Here is a 14,320-nt window from a genome sequence, read left to right as displayed (position 1 = left end):
GGTGCCTGGGGGAGGAATTGCCCGCAGCCCGGGAAGAGTCAGGGAAACGTGAGGGGAAAGGATGTTGGAAGTGAGAATGGGGTTGTCCAGCTTCCCAGTTCTCCTGGGTGGGAAAGCTGTTGGAGCTGAGAGGCTGCTGCCGAAGGGCTTTGGGAGGGGGGGCCGGCATGGCCGGCATGGGGTAAGAGCCTCGGGTGTGGATGAGGAGACGGCTGCAGATGGACACGGTGGGATGCGTGGAGGAGGCCAGTTTTAAGGAGGAGTTTGAGGATAGCTGGTGAAGTTACCACAGAGTGCTGGACACCAGAGGAGGAGGAAGAAACATGCATTTTAAAATATTGCAAATGGATGGCGAGGTAGACCCCGGGAGGGCTGAGCAGCAGCGGGAGCTGAACTCCCACCACTGAGTGGGGGGTGGGGTGGGCTCTGAGGTCTCGGGAAACGCAGATGAGCAGCTTCAGGCTGCCGTTGCGGAAAAGTAGGAGCTGGCATATGGGAGCGCTGTGGGTGTTACACTGGTGTAATGAGCCAGAAAAACGCACTTTGCAGTGGTGGTGTGGTGGAGGTTGGCAGGGTGAGCAGGTGGTGCTGGAGGCCGGAGGAAAGCACGGTGCGGCAATCCAAACACGAGCTGACGGGGGCACGGGTGGGAGCTTTAGCTGATTTGGAAGCTTGTAAAAACCATACGGAGCCGTTAAATCTTAGACCTAGAGGGTGATCGCTGCTGAAGGTGATACACAGGTCACGGATAAAGATTAAGGAAGCAGGTACAAAGAATGGGCAGTAGCATCCCAGACAGATTAATCCCAGCAACTCCTCATTTGCTGAAAGTTGTTGTAGTTTTGCTGTTCTGTTGTTTCTCAGGGGTAATGCTGGATTTTGCCTGTTTTTCAGTAGCATTTGTTTCAGTTGGTGACTTAAAAATCACACTTAATTGCATGGAGGCTTCGTGTGGCTGTTGGCAAAGCAAGATAATAACCTTATACGTATTGTTTCAGCTAATATGGAAAACCAGATTCTGGACTAACACTTTTCATCCAACACTCTCCTATTTTACAATTTCAAAAACTGTGTTGAATGATTTTAACACAGGTTGACTGTTATTATGGATCCTCTCTTTTAGAGGTGTTTGTGGTTGCATCTGCTTTATGAATGAGGAAAACATTTCTCAAGTAGTCAATTGAGTGATAGAAGTCCTGATACCTTGTTTGTTTGCCTGTTAACAATGTGAACCTTTTAAAGACAAGGATTCTAGCGGATGCAGTAAGAAGAGATTGTGAAAATGTAATTTGGGGGGGAAGTCTTGATAATAACAGGAATAATTTTAGGTAAGAAAGCTCAGGCAGATGTATTAATACAGATTAATTTACATTAATACAGATTAATACCTGTGATCAGAATCTGAATCGATGCTGTGAAATAATAGAATTGAACTCTGAGATTCAAGGGCAGCTCTTCACAATCCTCAATGAAACATCTCGAGAAGGTAAATTAGTGCCTTGTCTTACTAGTAATGCATTTCACCCATGTCATCTTTTCAAGCTCTGGCTCTTTCTGTAAGTGTTCTCACAATTTCTTATTGTGTGTGTCGCCTTAGGTGGGCATTATGCAGGTGTGGAAACAATAAAAACTCGTCTCTTGCCATGGCTAGGGACTTGTTTTTCCTGTGCTACTTCAGGAAGGCTCTCTGAAACCAACCTCTCCCTCGCTCGGGTATGTAGGAAATTTATTTTAAGGGAATAGAATGGTGCGAATTTATACCTGCAGGAGAGATGTAATGACTTTCTGTTAATAACAGCTTCTCTCCCTGATTTTGCTTAATGAAATGCATCCCTAGTTGCTCACAGAGACAGTTATGCTATTTCTCTGTCTCGACTTATGTTTCCTTTGAAAAGGAAATCAAAGAGGACATTAAAGTTACTTTTGGCATTCTATGGCTTATGCTGTTTTACAACAAAGAATGACAATATGGAGGAGCTTACTTTGTAAGAGAAGCTGCCTTCTTGTACTGCTTTCCTTTTCTAGGTGAAGAGTTATGCTATGTTTACATTTGCAAAGACATCATAGAAGTATTTACACCATATCTCTATTAGTAAAAACCTAACACTGTGAAAATAAATGTGTAAGCTGAAAGTGTTTATGAACTCCATGTGTTTATCTGTGACATCCTTATTATTTTTATTAAAAACCTTTTTTTAGTATCTGAGAGTTATAATATCTCCAGGGGGCAGGTGGGGAAAGTGCTCATGTCCATCATGATACCACCATGCACCAACTTGGTGTTTGGAGTTAGTACATATTTTATATTTATGAAGGGGTTGTAGTACTAACAGTTTGGCAGAAAAGAGACATCTGCTGTGGCTTTGTGCTTTGAAATCAAAGAGCGTTGGTTGCTGCGGACTGGGGGGAAAATACTGAAGATCTTGAGATTTGACAGTGATGGCTCCATGTTCCGACTTCTCGTTTTTATGTCTTCTGTGAAAATCTTTCACAATTAATAAGAACAATGTAAGAACAAGTGAAAAGTGATGTTCCTTAAAGAGTCAGATTCTAGCATATTGCAGGAGTAGGGTTCTGCCAAAAAAACTCCTAAGTTTAAAATAATGATGTCATTAAATGACAGTACACCTAGTACATCAGTTATGGATTTGTCACTGCATATGACATTCAAAATTTAAACAAGCTTGCTGCGTAGTTCGTTATTTAATTCTGGTAGTATCCAGTAAATCTATAGGTTGTCAAAGAAAGAGCTTCATATGTAGTAGTGTGCTTTGTGGAATGACAGTAGTTGCCTCCTCTGTTCTAGTAATGTTTTGTGTTATTTTGTGTACATGAACTCCCAAAAGCTTTGAGTTGGTGACATAGAAGGTGACTGAGTGGGGAGAAAAAAAAGGCCCATGCAACACATCTGCAAGAACACTTTGTTCAGATGGTGTGTATACCAGTAGTAAATCTGCTTAAGCAGACCTTCCATATTCTCTATCATAAGGTGTGAGGTGGATATTTTTCCTAAAATGTCTGGCTTGTGTGCCTGGAAGATCTTGCTAATGTCTCTAGAAGGTATGCAATTACTTTTGTTTTCAGTTAGTTTAGAAATGGTCTCTACTGAAATGTTTAGAAATACACGTGGTAATGATGCTATACGACTTTGCTGAAGAGTTCTGTAAGGTGGAACATGCAAGCAGCATGATCTTGTGTTTTGTTGTAGGATTCAATTGAGAAAGAGAAGCAGCTGAGGGAGCACACCAGGGATCAGACTTTCCAACTGCAAGAGCTGCAGGAAGAACTGACTTCAACTCGTCTACAGCTCAACCATGTGCAACAAGAGTAGGGGGATTAACTGTGACTCTTTCTGTTTGGTTTTGATTTTGTTTTTCAACAAGCCATATTTTTCTCTTTACAAGTCTCCCACAGTATTTAGATGTTAAATGTTTCATCTTTGTCTTTAAAATCAGAGCTTCAAAATACATTCAGGCTCTGGATTGTCCATGTGTGTCAAAAGTGGGGTACAAATGATACAGTCACACCTGCATTCATAAATTGACTTGTTAAGTTTTGCTTCTGGCAGAGGAGTTGGAAAACATGCCAGTATTCTAGACAAAAGAGATTTGTATAGTGCATGACCATGCAAGTGGAATTGTAGTCAAGGGACTTGCATGCTGAGCAAACGTGGATAAAAATTGAGCAGCTACAGTGCAACCCTTACTGAAGTGCCTACATACAATATGTCATAATTAGTTATGGTATGTGAACGTCTTGTCACTACTTTTTTACAAGGACCTGTAGTGACAGGACTATTGAAATTGAAAGTGGGGAGGTTTAGATTAGATATCAGGAAGGAGTTGTTCACGGAGAGGGTGGTGAGGCACTGGGACAGGTTGCCCAGAGAAGCTGTGGATGCCCCATCCCTGGAAGTGTCCAAGGCCAGGCTGGATGAGGCTTGGAGCAACTTGGTCTGGTTGAAGGTGTCCATGTCCATGGCAGGGGGGTTGGAACTAGATGGTCTTTAAGGTCCCTTCCAACCCAAACCATTCTGTGATCTAAGAAAATCAAACAGTAAGATGGAGGAAGAAAGAGGCATGTTTTCAAATAAGCGATTAGGACTGAATAGTTTTTGTCCAGTTGCATAAAACATTGGAGCACTGTACTGTCAAAATTACTTAATTGCTTCAGAAACAAATTTGTTCAGTTAGTGCCAGTTCTAGGTCCATTTTGGACATAGCTCCAAGTGACAGATGCTTTTTCATGCATCCTATTAGCATGAGAACCATGAATGTTCAGTCCTTGGGTCAGTACAACAAGTGATGTAATTTAATGCTCTTTCTAAGTGATTCCAAGTATATCGATGAGTTCTTGGAACTGCAAACTGTATTAGCTAGATCAGAGGAAAGAGGTTCAAGGGAATATTTCATCCCCTATCCTAGTCTTGCAGATATCGCCTGTTTTCACAGCATTGTAGAATCACAGAATGGTTTGGGTTGGAAGGGACAGTCAAACATTATCTAGTTCAACCCCCCTGCCATAGGCAGGGACACCTTCCACTAGACCAGACTGCTCAAAGCCTCATCTGGCCTGGCCTTGAACACTTTCAGGGATGGGGCATCCACAGCTTCTCTGGGCAACCTGTCCCAGTGCCTCACCACACTCAGTGTAAAGATTTTCTTCCTTATATCCAAGCTAAATGTTCTCTCTTTTAGTTTAAAACCATTGCCCCTTGTTCTATCACTAGGACAAGGCTAAAGTTAAGTCTCCATCTTTCTGAAGCCCCCTGTAAGTACTGAAAGGCTGCAAGAAGGTCTTCCTGAAGCCTTCTCCAAGCTAAACAATCTCAAGTCTCGGCCTTTCTTCATACAAGAGGTGCTCCAATCCCTGATCACTTTTGTGGCCATCCTCTGGACCCACCTCAACAGGCCTGTGTCTTTCTTGTACTGGGGACCCCAGAGCTGGATGCAGTACTTCAGGTGGGGTCTCATGACAGGGGAGTGGAAGGGGAGAATCACCTCCCTGGACCTGCTGGCCATGCTTTTTATACAGCCCAGGATATGGTTGGTTTTTGGGCTGTGAAGGCATGCTGCCAGCTCACTTCTAGTTTTTCATCTACCCCCATCTCCAAGTCCTTCTCCACAGGGCTGCTTTTAATATATTTTTTTCACCAGTCTGTACTGATAGTGGTGATTACCCTGACCCATGTGCAGGACCTTGCACTTGAGCTTGCTGTACTTCATGAGATTCATGGGCCCACTCCTCAAGCCTGTCAAGGTCCTTCTGGATGGCATCTGTTCCCTCAAGAGCACCAACTTCACTGCTCAGCTTGGTGTCATCCACGAACTTGCTGAGGGTGCACTCAATCCCTCTGTCCATGGCATTAATGAAGGTATTGAACAGTACCGGTCCCCGTACAGACCCCTGAGGGACACCACATATCGCTGATCTCCATTTGGACATTGAGCTGTTGACTGCAACTCCTTGGGCACAGCCTTCCAGCCAATTCCTTGTCCATCCATCAAATCAGTATCTCTCCAGTTTAGACAAGGATGTTGAGTGGGACCGGACAAAGGCCTTGCAGAAGGCAGGGGAGATGACATCAGTTGCTCTTCCCTTATTCACCAATGCATAGTAGTATCTGTTATGTCTCATCTTGCATGGATGCAGGCATTCTAATTTTTCACTGTCAAAAAAGTCTCTGGGTCATTTCTGAGTGAGTTAAAAATGACTGACTGCTGTCTTCCTGATTGAAACTATTAGTAGGCAATAAAGCATCTCACAATTCCCATGTGTAGGTCAGAATGCAGACTGCAGTTCACATTGCCTTGTCTGTCATGGTGTATTAAGGAAAGTCTGACTAGTGTGTTGTGTATTATTGGTATTTTTTTCAAGTTTTTTTATTTGTGCATAAATATTTTCTCCATCTCTAGAACTCCTTTACCCAAATCTACTTTCCTTCCAAGTTGTTTATATTAGAATTCTTTAGTCTGTTAGAAGTCCTTGCAGGGGACTGAGGATGTCCATGGAATTGTAATAGTATCGGCAGCTCTTCCTACCCAGGTTAGAAGGGCAGGCCTTCCTCCTAGCAGATGTGCTGGCCTTATTGCCTGTGGTCCCCTTGGCAAGCCTGCTCCTTAAAAGGCAGAATGTTACAGCTTTCATAGATTCAGATCCTCAAAAATCTCACCAGGGTCCTTTAGTAAAGAAAAGGAAGGACAGACAGAATGCCTCCAAAAAATGAATAGAAAGCTGTGGTGTGTTCTTTTGGTTTTGGTTTTTCCCCCTCACTTGGAAAGAGGAAAAGAACAATAATAGCTGTGTTAGGGAAAGCGTGTTGGGATACTTTCTAACATGAAGTAAGAGTAGAGGGAAGCAGATAAAGTTGCTTAACTGGTTGTCTGCCAGTGATTCTTAAACACTGCTTCTCTTGGGGAGAGCAGGAGAGGAATTGTTAGATTTTGATATTACTTGAATAACATCATTGGTGCTATCCTTTGACTGACTACTCTACTCCAGCAAAGAATCCTAGGACCTGATATAAAAATATGTATATGAGCCTTAAACTGTAGGAAAGAAAACTGAGCTGGTTTAGTTAACATCTTAAATATGGAAAAAGAAACTAATTTCTTTCTTAAACTTCATCACCTGAGCTAGTGTGAGAACACCACATGTTAATGAGCGATCTCTTGTAGTATAAAGTGTAGTGTATCCAGTCTCCTGTCACAGTATTCCCTTCTACATTTAAGTGCAATTAGGAGTATGATTTGGAGTATGCTTTTAAAAACTTCTTGGGTTCCCTGTATTTCAGCATAAGGAGCTTGCTCAATATTTATGCCCTCTTCTGCTCTTTTTATTTGATGAGGATTAATTGATAGATGGTTTGCACTGGTAGAAGGACATCTTGTGACTGACTTTATTCTGTGTGGTTAAGTCTGAAGACTTCCCGTGCCCAAGAGAAGGATGCCCTGAAGAAGTTAGATCGTCTGAATGACTATGAGCAGCAGATTCAAATACTGCGGGATGAAATTTCTATCCTGGATGCCCAAAAGTCTGTTCTCCAGAGCAGGTAAAAGCGTTATTCAGAGAAGTTGCTGAATCAGAAATTGTTTGTTAGGTAGCATGAATTCCCTCCTCAGTTTGAAATTGAAATATAAACAACAACTAGGCTTTTGTACTTGGCTATGAAGGAACATAAGCTCTCTAACTGACTTCTAGTGCTCAAATGTTTTAATTTCAGTCTGCAATGTTAAGTTTCTGGCAAAACCGCAAAGAGAGCAGGTTTACAAAATACACTGAGAGCAACTGTATAGGATAAAAAGACATGGATGGGTTTTATGTTTATAAGTCATCTTTGAATACTGTGCCATTACAGGGCAGAACTTGTTATGTTCTCCCTTGTTTGACTTTACAGCTCTTCAGTGGTGCTGAAAGAGGATCAGATCTCTGAAGTTTTACAAGTTAAAAGTGTGTTTCTCCAGAACAAAGTGCTTGGCTGTACGCACTTTAGGAATTACTTTAGTTTAATATGAAGGCATTTGTGCAAATATATTTTATGGGCTGGAACCTGAACAATGAAATTAAATCAGCTGCAGCTTTACTTCTTTAAGTAGTTTGGCTCAAAATCTCAGTTTACCCTGGTAACAATTCCATTGACACAATTGCAGTAGGCAAAAGCATCTGAGGATGGTGAAGTGACCTCATGCTGTTTTACGTGTCTGTCATAGGCTCGCACGGAGCCGCTCTCCTTCCCCGAGGCACCGTGAGAGCAAGTCGCCTAGTCCGCTTCTCCTGAGAAGCTGCTTGCCCGGCCGAGCCAGGTGTACGAATGCTTCGCGTCGCGCCCGCCTGGTGGCTCGCTTCGGTGACATTTACGCTCAGGAACGCTTGGATGCAGAGACCCTTTTGAAGACATACGTCAGTGACGTGGAGATGGTGCAGAGGATAATATACATTGCAGCTGTGGTAAGGAGAAAAATCATATTTCTTGTTTTACAGCCCAGAAGTGTTTTATAAAATATTATGGCTGCATTGGATTATTGAGTGTAAATTACAACTTCCGTGAAGTATGGAGAAGAAAACTTATTTTTTTCCCTCTTGATTTTTCTTTTTCCCCCTAACACTTTTACACTGAACTCCAAATTTACTGTCCTTTTTCTGACAGTCCTGCCCCAACATTAGAACGGGGTCAGTCATCTACAGTACGCATGCTAAAAGGGGCACATAAGAAGACCGAATGGCTCTGAAAGGTAGATGATTCCTCCACTAAACAACACTGCCTCATTCAGATTAATTCTTTTGGGAATACTACATTTTCGGAAAGCTAGAAATCTTTCCATCTTTGAACATGATTCCATTGATCATGGGTGCGTGATGGAATCCTACATAAAAATAGAAGGTTAGGTGGGAAGCTTTTCAGTCCTGTCTTCTGCAAATAAGTCACATTTGGTTTAATCAGAGAAGTCCTCCCTGATGGAGTACTGTTTTTAACTTTCACTTTTCCAGCAGCGTTTTCTATTCCTCCTTACAATGATGATACTGAGTTAAGTTCATCCTCTCAGATAATTGATAAAAGTTAATGTCAGTCTCCTGGATTTAACTAGATGTGCTTTATGTTTGCAGGAGTCTTTTCATGCAGCAAAGATGGCCTACAGGCAGTTCAAAATACGTGTAAGAGAGACTCTGTCTCTAGGCCACTCAGGGCCTGAGTCACTTGAAGACACTGTCCTGGATTATATTGTTCGCCATGAGGATCTGTATGACGTTCAAGCCAGTGTCAATGTAAGCCAAGGGCAGTGGGGAAGTGGTGTGGTGATCTGTTTCAGTAGCTAACAAAGAGTGCACAAACTAGAAACACAGTAACCTGCAAAGGGAAAAAGCTTATCTATCACATGGATTTTGTGTCTTGTAGCAGTTTATTTTACAAGGTAGTATTGTGGTATGGCCCAGTAATCACTTGTTTTATTTGTCTGTGAATAGAATGTCTGTCTGCCAGAATAATATTTTTGGCAAGATACTGTGTAACTGTCTTAATCAAATGAATGTAAGCTAAATTTCATATTTTTCTTAAATTCTGTGCTCTACTGAAAAATGGCATCTCCCTCCTAACATTGATGTCAATGATTCAGCTCTTCTTTATTTCTAAAACAACCAACACATTCTTTCTGAAGCTAGTGTTTTCTGGAATAGCTTAAGACAACATTGCTGGGAGCTGCTTATGCTGGTTTTTAAGCGTAGAAAGCTGAGAGGCATTGTCATGGTTTAACCTCAGCTAGCAGTAAAGTATTGCGCAGCCGCTCGCTCACCTTCCCCCCTGCTCCACAGTGGAGGAGGAGAGTCAGAGGAAAAGACAAGGAAGCTCGTAGAGTTGAGACAAGATCTATTGAATAATTGAATATAAATGAAAATTATATTGATACTACTAATAAAGTATTAAATAATAGAAATTAGAACATACGATTCAACTGCTCACCACCTGCAGACACGTAGCCAGGTCCCGAGTAGCGAGAGTCACAGCCCCAGGGCAACCACCCAACCAGGACAAAAGCCAGCTGACCCCCCAACCCACTGACCCACCCCACGATAACAACCATGCCAAGAAACACGCCTTCAGCCAGCCTTCTGCACTGTGGAGAAAATTAACTCTTTCTTGCCTGAAACTAGCACAGGCATATTTAGGAGGGATTTCCATACTTGCTCGTCAATGAAAGTGTTAGTGAGCTCAAATGACTCAGTTGTTTTTATTTTCAGGAAGTAATTCGCTCCATGAACATCAACCCAAAGATTTCATTTCCACCAGAAATTGATTTCATTGTGATCAGCACTTTGATTCAAGAGGTGTGCCTTGTGGCTTTTTCAATGCAGACGCTCATTCCTCCTCTTGATGTTGCCTTTGGTACTGATGGAGAACTTTTCAGTGAGACCAGGTAAGAACTGTATTTTCAGTCAGATTCTTACTATTTAAAAAAAAAAACTATCAGCTATATAGTCTACTCTTAATTAATATAAAGGTTTGGGGCAAATATTCCTGGCCTGTAGTGAATTTGATATGTCTTTAAGGTTTGTGATGGTATGTAAATGCCAGGTTGTAGACCAGTGTTAATAGCTTTTTTTAAATTAACATCAGAGCAATTTCCTGGATAAACTTCAGTCTCTAGAGCATATGTAACTTGTTCTTTAAGAAGAAAATTATCATCAGCTTTCCTTTCCATGTTTGGTTTCTGTCTGCCTCCAGTGTTTATGAAATGTGTGTGTCTTTGTTCCTCCTTTCTGGCCTATTTTGTAAAAGTTATGTTTACTGAGATCTGGCCCAGCATCACCAACATGTGTGTTGTGACCTCCAGGCTATGGCTGCTGTTCCACATATGGATCTTAATATGCTCTCATGTCTTCTCATTTAGAGCTGAGCAAAAAGAAAAATGCCTTTTAAAAATGGGCAGTTTGTTCAAAAAATGCACACTGTAACATAGTTTTGGCTGAATTAAGAAGGCCACAAGGCTATGGTATAGCCTTGGGATGCTTTTTCCACCTACTTGATGCGTGGCCTTCAAAAAAACAGGTGTAGTGTGTTTTATATGTGCTGCTGTGGGAGGCATATATACACACACCTACCTACCTGTGTGGGTAGATGTGTCATGTATATGTTTACATGTATAGTGTGTGTATGTGGTACACAGAGATGGAGCAGAACGTGTAGAAACTAAAATAGCTCACTTAAGTGTTATAAAAGGGCTGGTCAAACCTCATCGTACCTATACTCCATGCAGAGCTTCATGCCTATGTTTACTACGTTGTTTTATCTAAATGGCTATTGAATATATATTGCTAATGTATAGATGCATTGCTATTTTTTTAAATTTTGGTTATTTGGTATTTGTTTTGAGTTTGAATCCACAAAACCAGACATGTATTATTTAGCCAATATTGCAATGTTAGGGAGGTAATACATATTAGTATGTTAATACAAGCCTTAAATAATTCTTCTGAGCTAAAAAGGCAGTGTTTCATTATCAATATCTGAGACTCTTGCTTATAAGATTGCCTCTTAAGTCTCATAGGGTACCAGGATATAACTATGAAGTTAAGATGGCCTATTTCTGTAATATCCTTTTATAGGGGTCTTGTTTTAGCAAGATATTTTGGGAAGATGGGATGACTATGCCTGCCGAAATGCTGCTCAGGAGATTTAATCTGTCAGTGGACCCAAGGACCCTGGCTTGTGTGGGGCTTATGCATGAATATGGTCTAGTGGCCTTCTGAAGTGTGAGATGGCTTTACTGGAGTGTCTCTCAGTATGCATCCAGCTGTGGAACCCACAATATCAGAAGGATATAGACTGGTTGGAGCGAGTCCATATGAGGCCATGAAGATGCTCAGAGGGCTGGAGCCCCTCTGCTATGGGGACAGGCTGAGAGAGTTGGGCTTGTTCAGCCTGGAGAAGAGAAGGCTCCGGGGAGACCTTATTGCACCTTCCAGTACCTGAAGGGGCTACAAGGAAGCTGGGGGGGGCTTTTTACAAGGGCCTGTAGTGACAGGACAAGGGGGAACGGGTTTAAATTGAAAGGGGGGAGGTTTAGATTGGATATCAGGAAGAAGTTCTTCCCGGAGAGGGTGGTGAGGCACTGGAACAGGTTGCCCAGAGAAGCTGTGGATACCCCATCCTTGGGAGTGTTCAAGGCCCGGCTTTGAGCAACCTGGTCTAGTGGAAGGGGTCCCTGCCCATGGCAGGGGGGGTGGAACTAGATGGTCTTTAAGGTCCCTTCCAACCCAAACTGTTCCATGATTCTATGGTTCCATGATAAGTAGACGGTGTATTCTGCTGTCTGTCTTAACAAATGCATTTCTTTTACAGGTTCACTTGAAGAGTACTTATTTTTGTGATAGGGAGATGTTGTCAAGAAAGATGTTTGAGGTGTCACTAGTATTCTGCTTTTTATCAGTCTTGATGGCTTGAAACATCATGTTTATCTTTAGGCATTTATATGCAGGCATTCCTTGCGTTCTGTGTCTCGACAGGTACTATCGTAGCTTTGACTCTGACCTCACAGCTGCCTTGGTGGCCTATCACGTATGGCCTGCTCTGATGGAAAACGATGTTGTAATTGCGAAGGGGGAGGCAGTCACAAAAAGAGGAGCTCTGGTAGGTACTTTTGTTAAGGAATGTGTTAAGGGAAGTCATTGGATTTAAGAACTGGTTTAAAATTTAAAAAGATAAATTCTTGATCGTTCCCTATATGGCGGGAGTTGTGTGTATCAAATATTAGTTAGGTTTTAGTGCCTTGCCCTGTCTTTAGGATGAGTAGTTCCATTTGCCTTAATGTATTCATTATGCAGAGGTATGATTGATGGCAAAGGAGAAAGTTTACTGTGCTTACTCTCTGGCCTCAGGCCTTGTCTCCAGCATGGCAAGTCTGCCGAGTCTGTTTTTATTAAGTGCCGTCTCTCAAAAGAGGTTTGTCAAACTCTCCTCTTGTAGTGGTCTCAGAGAAGCAGGAGTAGGAGCAGGAGCCACAGCTGTAGCACCGGTCCTCTTCTATTGCACGATGTAAACCCCAGCTGAATGCTGGTAGTATCAACAGCATCGAGTGTGTTAAACTCCAAAAGTAGGCAACCTTTTAAAAATGCTGATGTGACACATGTACCTTTTAACATTGGGAATAAATGCCTTTTGGGTCTGGAATGAGATGAGGCTGAATTGACAGATATTTATTGCCTGGTATAATTACCAGTGAAGATACTGTATGAGAAGTAGATCAAAAATTAAATACTTGTAAGTATCAATTGCGGTTCTCAGAATGCTTTTCCCCTGCTCCCCCTTGCCTCAGTACCCTTCTGAATAACTAATTGCATCATCTGGAAGTGTTTTAGTCATCTTGCAGTACATATTCAGCACATGGACCCTGCCTCTTGGAATTAGTAATCTAAATTTACCCCCTAATGCCTCAAAGGAGCAGAAAATCAGTAGAGATTGGGCGGGAGGGGAAGGACTGAGGTGGTACATGGTATAGTACACAACAATTTTAATTACTTCCATAAAAATCATGTATATTTTTCTAATTGTTAGTCCATCTTATTAAACTAACATAGGTGCTCTCAACATAAAACATGAATATTGGCAATGTGAGAGGCTTTGGATAAGACTCGCACTATTGAGTGTGTGCAGGGTCTAAAAGAAAAACCAGAAGATTGTTGAATTTGACTTTGTAGCAGTGGAGCTGCACTGAAAGAGTAACATGTGCACATTTTCTGCATGTTGACAGGTCCCCAAGTGCCTTTCTTGGGTACAGTTCTTTAGCACACCTCAGTTCCCTTTTCTGTTTGTCTTGCAGTTGTCTCAAAGCCGCAGTCCTTCGCCAGGGAGGAGCGGAAGCCCAAGTAAGTGGATGTATTAGTTCATAATGACTCATGGTTTTCACATTAAGCCCTTGCACAACTGAGCAAAGAGGCAAGGTAACATGCTGAAGGTCTTTGACTCTGAAATACTTGTCCAAGTCTTATTTTTAAAATGGGTAGTCCCTTTCTGACTGTGGAAATAGGCTGATATTTCTGACTTGGAGGAGAGCTTGTTTTTCACTCTAGTCAGACCACTGTAATTAATTCTATCTGCTGGTTGCCTTTATTATGGCCAGTTCTGTAGTAAGTAAAACTGCTCTCTTCCCTACAGAAGGGAGAGTTATCTGCATGCTGACTCCAGGTCTTTAAAAATCCAAAGAGATAGCTAACTAGCGAGGGTGAGGTGGGGGATTTCAAAGGGTATAAATCTGTGCCCATCTTGAAGCCAAGACAATGTAGAGATTAAAAAAAAAAAAAAATAGTTGTACTGAAATGTGTCTTTTTTTCTTCAATAGGGCGTTAACTGAACATGTCCCTGTGATTCAGTACATCCAGATCCAACAACTTCACTGGTGCCTTTTCTCTTAAAGAATACCTCAAATATTGCAATAATATGAATGGCAATTGTCACTCCAAATGGAGTTTGTTCCGTGTGTTTTTTAGAATTATTGACGACTTCCATATGCTTTTACAGAGCATGAACCCTTCTATCTTAAAAAAAAAAGTGCATGCAATACAGGATCATACTCATTTGGCAAAATTTGCAGAGCACTGAAGAACTCATGCAGTAATCCTGCAGGTGGAGATAGAATTATTGCATCTAGAATGTCTTCCACAGATACTAAACCACACAGTTTGTCCTGATAAGATTATTAATAGAACCTAAATGGTGAATGTTGCGGAATATTGAGGTTAGCTGTTACTTCGGAATTTAATTATTTGGTGCCAATTTACAATTTTAGGAAATAGTAATATTCTTAGGATGTGCCAATCTCACACAGCATGC

General features: G+C 41.7%; 1 protein-coding gene across 1 annotated transcript; it reads left to right on the top strand.

Annotated features, from left to right (window-relative positions):
- Positions 1–167: 167 nt before the first annotated feature.
- Positions 168–13,356, top strand: SPATA18 (spermatogenesis associated 18; the record flags this gene model as incomplete). The annotated part of the gene is made up of 12 exons (XM_010154280.1): positions 168–181; positions 550–646; positions 1,381–1,486; positions 1,598–1,713; positions 3,209–3,327; positions 6,917–7,051; positions 7,710–7,947; positions 8,605–8,763; positions 9,733–9,908; positions 11,998–12,121; positions 12,458–12,526; positions 13,311–13,356. Coding segments are annotated over exons 1-12 (1,399 nt in total), but the record flags the coding sequence as incomplete, so codon positions are not given.
- Between the last annotated feature and the right edge of the window lie 964 nt (positions 13,357–14,320).

The sequence above is a fragment of the Eurypyga helias genome, unplaced genomic scaffold (assembly GCF_000690775.1).
Source record: "Eurypyga helias isolate BGI_N326 unplaced genomic scaffold, ASM69077v1 scaffold1546, whole genome shotgun sequence".
In the NCBI taxonomy this organism is placed as follows: domain Eukaryota; kingdom Metazoa; phylum Chordata; class Aves; order Eurypygiformes; family Eurypygidae; genus Eurypyga; species Eurypyga helias.
Note: the sequence above shows the minus strand (reverse complement) of the source record. Positions and strands in the feature narration are given on the sequence as shown.